Raw genomic sequence first — 6,789 nt, 5'->3', positions numbered from 1 at the left:
CGTCAGGTATAGGAAAACTCCGATCTACTAATGTGAGAGATTAGTTTCTCTCATCTATGATTAATGGAGCGTTGTACTGCTAAATAGCCACGCGTTTGTGAACGAACCGTGTTTCAATATTTCTAGGAGATTTTCCTGTTGATGGCGTATGTGAAGAGACGTGTTCAAGCGAAGCTGCTTAGTTATTTTGTGGCTGAAGATGAAAGCACACGCTAAGGGATAGTAGCGTTGCATTGTATTGAATTATTGTGGTTTATACGTGTACGCAAATACTGAGGAATAGTGACTTGGTTAGGATTTATTGTGACTTCGGCGTGAGCGTCCTAGTGTACTAAAATCCGGAAATCTTGTTGGATGCACTGGATGTGCAGTCTACATTAAAGAGAACGGTCGTCAAACATAACAGTTACTTACTGGGAAATAATCTGAAGTTTTCTGAGAATTTGATAGCTTTTACCTCTTGTCCCTAACCGACAAATCAAGAACCATTTATTAGAGATCACGCTAATACTCTCTAAAAGAGACCATAGAGTGCTGGGGTTTGAGTCAACGCCTGTAGTGTTTGAGCTATGTTTGATTATTTAAAGTTCATATAGCTGAAAAGTGGCGGAGACATTTAGCTTTCTGTTTTATTTTATTTTTTAATTACTTTTCCACTTAGTGGGGTTTGGAACAGAACCCAGCACTCGTAAAGTAAAATGCCGACTTTTACATGTAAACAATTAATTGCAGGGAATAAAGACTCGTCGGTTGTAAACCGAGAAAATCAGTACCTGAGTTGTCCTTTATCCTCAAACTATTACAAAAAAATCAAAGTCTTATCTCAAAGCAGACTAATATCTCGAAAGTATCTTTTCAGAATAAAGTAAATCCAAAGTCCAAAAAAGTAAAAGACTGTAATAACAGTAAAAGCAAAGCTCAAAGAAAGTAAAAAGAAGGATAGTATCTTTCAGCTAATAACTTGCGATGGAAAGTAAGATAATTAATCTTTATTTAGACAAGAAAAGTAAGTTTACAGTTTACTGAAAAGTGATTAATTATAACCGAAAAGTTATTCCGTTTAATTCTGAAAGGTTGAGATTAACGAAATAGTTTATTATGATAAAATTTAAATAGAGTCAAAGATATTGTTGTAGCAAGGCACTACTTATAGAGATTATCGTGGCCTGACAACGAGAGATAAACAATATTAAATTGTATCTTTGGCTTATGAACATATTCGCCAATTCTCGGAAAAATATATAACGTTCACACTGAGTGTATATACAATTACTCGTCGAGGCCTTAAAAGAGGAACCACTAAAAGCGGTAATGGATCTATATGACGTATTGATCAGTGATACGCTAAAGCTATCGTTTCTGGTATCTATGTTGTTGAGAAAGTGTTTAGTTGCGTTGTCAAGAGTATATAGAGTAAGCTTCACTATAGGTTGCTGTTACTGGCTCACCCCCAGAACTGAGCCAAGTTATCCAGAACTCACTTATCATCTACTATTCTCCTACTTTTCAGGTTTAACTCACTTATTTTCATTTAAAAAACTTTTTTCCTTACAAATGGTGAATGTAAGAAAAAAATATTTTTTTTATAAAAGGAGCATGTAAGAAAAAATAAATGAATTGGTTAATGAAGGTAAATAAGATTATTTGTTCTTCCCAATTCTTTTTTCTTGGGCAGCAATAAGATTTTTACTGCAAACTTTTTTGAGAGAAGTCTTGTTTATAGTTCTACCTCATTCACATATGACTTTAATTTTCTGGTAATAAAATACACATTCGTTTCAAATATTTCGATACTCGTCTTTTCAGTGTATATCTTTATTATATTCTGTAAAATGTTTTATGCATACATTGACCACTCTGCTTGTGACAGCAAAAGCAGCGACAGAGAAGCAGTCTTCGGACTGCATCCTGTCTTCAGACTGACGACTGCCAGAGTAGTCTTTAGACTGCATCTGCGTCTTGATATTGTCCATTTAAAGATTATAAAATCTAATCAGACCTTTATAAAATTCACAGAGAGAATTCTAAATCGTATTTTGTACAAAATACTCACAGAGTGCATTCTAGATCATTACATTCTTTATTTTTATTTTTAAGTTTCTTCATTATTTTATATCTCAATTTCATTTGCCCTTTTTCAACTAACTGAAAATTCCAATCAGTAATCAATTTTGAATATATATCTGGTAAAATAATCTTAAACTCGTTATTAAGTTCCTTACAAATTTTCTCTATCTACTGTTTAAATATATAATGTTATATGAAACATTTACTTCTAGCTCGTTTATTTTTTTAAACTCTGTAGTGCTGCTAACATTGTCAAGATTCTTCAGAAAGGCTTCGATTTATACAGAAAAAATTTTAATAAAGGAAAGATTATTTCTCTCTTAAATAATAGCTTAAGAAACTGGAAACACTCAGTAAAACAGGTAATCATTTTTCTGTTCTCTCATCCATTATTATTACAATTATAACAGTAGATATATTTTAAAAAGTGGTTATGAAGATGATGTCAATAATGGTTAATGTCTGCACAATAATGTACCTATTTTAGTTTCCAAAACACATCTTCTGTCATCACGAGTACTCAATGCTTTCTTGTTACCTCAACAGTGTAGATTTCATGCTGTTCACTTACAATTATATTGATTTTTCTGTAATGTTCTCTATTGTGAAATAAACAATGTTTGTAATCTTCTATACTTATTCTGTTTTTAAAAACACATTTCTTAACTCATTTAGATTTTTTCATCTATTTTATCACCAACTTTCTAAGCATTTATCTCTCAAACCACAGAATTCTTTAATTATTTTCCTATTACATTGAGCTTCAATTTTTCCTAAAACTTTCTTATTTACTTGTGGCATTCTATATATATTATCTGCTGGATAACCACTTGTATCAAAGAAATCAAACATTGGTTACATGTCTTCATAAAAATCATAAGGCTGCGTTCACACTGCCGGCCGGGCCGGGCCGGGCTGACGCGTACTGTCTCGGCTCGTGCCTAGCCAGCTCAGGCCGACGTGTAGGGCATTCACACTGCGCGCCGCGCCGAGCCGGGTCGGCGGAATGGGGGAAAATCCACTTCTCCGATTTTCATGTTCTAAAAATTCTTAGAGGTATGTAAGACTGCGCCACATCGTTTTATGAACTCATTTTTTCCTTAAAAGCGTAACTTACGTCGTGAAAAAAGAAAAAGTCTACTTTTCGTTTCGCGTGATTTCTTAGTTTCGTAACGCTTCCCAGCCGATTTTGAAGAAATTATGCGGCTAAAAAATCTGATTTTTGTACACGTGCTAGTGTAACTTCTTAGCTTCGTATTGAATCATTTATCTTTTCATATTTCTTAACAGTCATTGTGAAATGATGCTATTTGTCAACGTTGTGCACTTGATTTACAAATCTTGTAGTGAAAAAGTTATGTAGCGGGTAGCTTACTGTTAGATCCGTTTTAGACCATACATTGCTGCGAATGAAATGTAGCTAAAAGTACCAAAAAGTTTTTGAAATGTTAATGACACTGATATCTGTCTCTGGTCACAAGTAATGCGAGATATTCAGTGGCGTCAGTGCTGCGTCCGCAAGCCACGGAGTTCGAGCGGTTACAGCTTGGTTTAATGTAGTCATATAATGCAGGACAGAAAAAAACTAATTACTAGTGATCAGTGGTGTAAAACTAATCACAAAAACAAACTGGAGATTTGTGATACGTTTACTGCAGAAACTGAAGCGCAATTCCGTAGTCTCGTTGTCTACTTTGACAGAAAAAAATATGGAGAGTTAATGAAACTACTGTAGATCGACACAGATGTGCGTTTCATTGTTCTTCATTATTTTTTTCCTTCCTTGGCGGGCTGCGCTGCACCGTCAAGGTAATCCCTACTCTTTGGCTAAATGGCTGCTAGTTGCCGAAAGCCAGATAGATAAATTAAAAAAAATCCCCACCCTTCGACAGCTGACAAGCAAGTCACTAGAAAACGCAGCTGCTGTCAACAGTTGCTCGCCTTTGGCTAGTCTGTGCTGTCGTGTAGAACAATGTCTTCACTCTTTTATTGGTATTGTTTTGACTCTGCAGTAACTCGTCGAGTTTTGAAGTACAGAAGAACTAGGAGGTTATGGATTCATCCCATAAATAGCGACAGACATTTAGGAGAGTTTTTTTCTTTACATGAAGAACTTAAAAACTATCCTGAAAAATTTTATTCATATTACAGAATGAATCATAATACATTTCAGTATGTGCTGCAGAACATTCAAGACAAAATTTCGAAACAGAACACAAATTTTCGCAGAAGTATAACAGCAGAAGAAAAATTGTGTATAACGATAAGGTAAGATTCGTTAGTACACACTTTTTGGTTTGCAGTAGAACTTTGTGCAGCATTCACTACCTCCAATTAATTGTAGTCATGCTTTTGTATTTTAAATTTCACAAACGCTTACCTCTGAGGGGAAGAGAGTTTATGGGACTCCAGAGAATCATCAGTAAGTAATTAGCTTCGTCATTTTGGGTAATGTCTTGCTGTGCCTTCAACGAAGAATCGCAGATACACTCCTTCAGAATTTTCCAACTTTTTCTTCGTTTTTCTTCATGATGCAGCGCTTGGCAGTGGCGATGGTTCATCATGTGGAGCCACTGATGACCTCACAGAATTCTTTTCATTACCTTGTAAGATAGACAGACTGATATGCCCTTTGACTCAGTGGTTCTATTTCCACTGGTAAGGAACTGTGCATAGCTCTTGGAACCTAGGAAAATCATATGACAGAACAAAGCCCGAGTGGAATTGCATTTTAATATACTATTCCCTGGATCACATGACCTTATTTTGCCAAGTTATACAAGTTATTCTCTGTAACTGTCTCTCAGGTCTTTGCATTTCGATTTCATTATTTTAATTGAAATAATATAGAAGGATGCAAGAAAATGTCTCTTTAATTATTTATTGTTGTATAACTATGAAATGACATGGACTAAGTAAATATCTATTGTGCAAACAAAACTGTAAAAACTTCGCCCAACACCACACTTGAGTAACACATTTTACGATTTTTTTTCTCAGGTATCTGTCCACTGGCATCTCCTTTCATGCACTGGCATCGTCATTCCGATTAGGAGTGTCCACCGTATCAGTGTTGGTGAAAGACGTTTGTATGGCCATATGGGAGTCACTTGCTCCCATTCATTTACCAACGCCAACTGTTTCTCGATTTAAAGAAATTGCCAGTGAAATGCATACGAGATGGGGATTTCCAAACTGTGTTGGATGTATAGACGGGAAGCACATACGTGTCCAATGTCCTAAACTTTCTGGCAGCATGTTTTACAATTACAAACAGTATTATTCGATTGTACTCCAAGCAGTTGCTGATGCAAATTACAAATTTATAGCTGTGGATGTTGGTGCCTACGGTAAACAGTCTGATGCAGGTGTGTTTAAAGAAAGTATGTTATATAAGAAACTTACAAATGGGGAGCTGTTATTACCGCCACCAACAAGACTTGAAGGAATGTGTCAGGAACTACCGTACGTCATTTTGGGAGATGAAGCTTACCCCTTATTAGAGAATTTGATGAGACCTTTTCCTCGGAGAAATTTGGACAACGAGAAGATTCTATACAATGATATGCATTCCAGAGCAAGAAAAGTTGTTGAATGTGCATTTGGTATAATGACCAATAAATGGAGACTACTGAGGAAGGAAATTGAAACATCCGTTGACGTAGCTGATCACATAGTCAAGTGCATTTGTCTACTTCATAATATTGTCATTGACAGAGAAGGATGCAATGTTGAAGCTGAAAAGTTTTGTAACAATGCTGATATGCAGACAGCTGGTGCCACATTCAACAGAAATTCCACATTACGTTCGAAAACTGTCAGGAACACTTTTGTTGAATATTTCGTTAAAAATGCAACTTAAAATAATTAAAAAACCTCTCAAATAAATTTTGGAATTGAAAGTACTTTGCTATTTACTGTATTTTCTTGTATCTCATTTCACTGTAAATAAAACAAATAAAATTATAAAGGAAAATAATTTATATTTGTGTGTACTATCTGAAACACACTCCTTGGCTACTTCGTTCCATAATCTGGAAACTGCATCATTACTGTCATACTAGCCGAAATTCTGATACCAAATTGATGGACACAAGTTAATGTCATGTATGTGTTATTCTGCATCCATTAAAGTAAGAACATCGCAAAAAGATGTCACAGACAACAGCTTATAGTAACGTGCCACAACATGACTTTACAATGCATTGTCATCTGGTAGGGACACATTTCCGTCCCTCAGTGACACTCATATCTGCCTCCGTTTACAAGTAAATGCGATCTATTCAGTGGCGGCAATGCCACGATCGCTGGCAAGCTATTGTTGTAAATGCATGTAAATACGGTAGATTAAATAAATGAAATAAAAGTAATTTCGCATGTACCATCATAATAAACGTAATTTTTCCTCACTGATTGTGAAATGTGAGGTAACAGCTTAAAATAAAAGACGTGTGCAGTCACACTTGTGAAGAAAGCAGAAGGGAGACGTGTGATGCGTGTACTGCAGAAGCTGTAGTGCTGCTCCACAGGCTCGCGCCTGCGGTCGGCTCGCGCCGGCAATATTAAACACTCGGAATGTCGTCGGCTCGGCTCCGGGAGGCTCACGCCGTGTCGGCGCGGCCCGGCCGCCAGTGTGAACACCGCAATTCAAAACCATGTGTTTGATATCGAAGCGGGCGGCGGCCCGGCCAGGCTCGGCTCGGCCCGGCCGGCAGTGTGAAC

At 36.5% G+C, this 6,789-nt stretch overlaps 1 protein-coding gene across 2 annotated transcripts; it reads left to right on the top strand.

Annotated features, from left to right (window-relative positions):
• Positions 1–3,794: 3,794 nt before the first annotated feature.
• On the top strand, positions 3,795–5,999 carry LOC126100722 (uncharacterized). Of its 2 annotated transcripts, XM_049911342.1 has the most exons (3): positions 3,795–4,116; positions 4,219–4,335; positions 5,068–5,999. In XM_049911342.1, the coding sequence occupies exons 1-3, from the start codon at positions 4,040–4,042 to the stop codon at positions 5,927–5,929; spliced, it is 1,056 nt and encodes a 351-aa protein (XP_049767299.1). In that variant the 5' UTR covers positions 3,795–4,039; the 3' UTR covers positions 5,930–5,999. The 2 variants fall into 2 exon arrangements, with proteins under 2 accessions (XP_049767299.1, XP_049767298.1); XM_049911341.1 differs by having other exon boundaries at positions 3,795–4,335.
• The last annotated feature ends 790 nt before the right edge of the window (positions 6,000–6,789 follow it).

The sequence above is a fragment of the Schistocerca cancellata genome, chromosome 9 (assembly GCF_023864275.1).
Source record: "Schistocerca cancellata isolate TAMUIC-IGC-003103 chromosome 9, iqSchCanc2.1, whole genome shotgun sequence".
Taxonomy (NCBI): Eukaryota; Metazoa; Arthropoda; class Insecta; order Orthoptera; family Acrididae; genus Schistocerca; species Schistocerca cancellata.
The sequence above is the reverse complement of the archived record's forward strand: the minus strand, read 5'-3'. Positions and strand labels throughout refer to the sequence as shown.

Bases quoted from the DNA above. Each gene is read 5' to 3' on its own strand.
- LOC126100722 (XM_049911341.1), top strand. From the start codon at position 4,040: ATGTCTTCACTCTTTTATTGGTATTGTTTTGACTCTGCAGTAACTCGT. The intron at 4,336-5,067 runs GTAAGATTCGTT...TTTTTTTCTCAG, and splicing joins AAATTGTGTATAACGATAAG to GTATCTGTCCACTGGCATCT.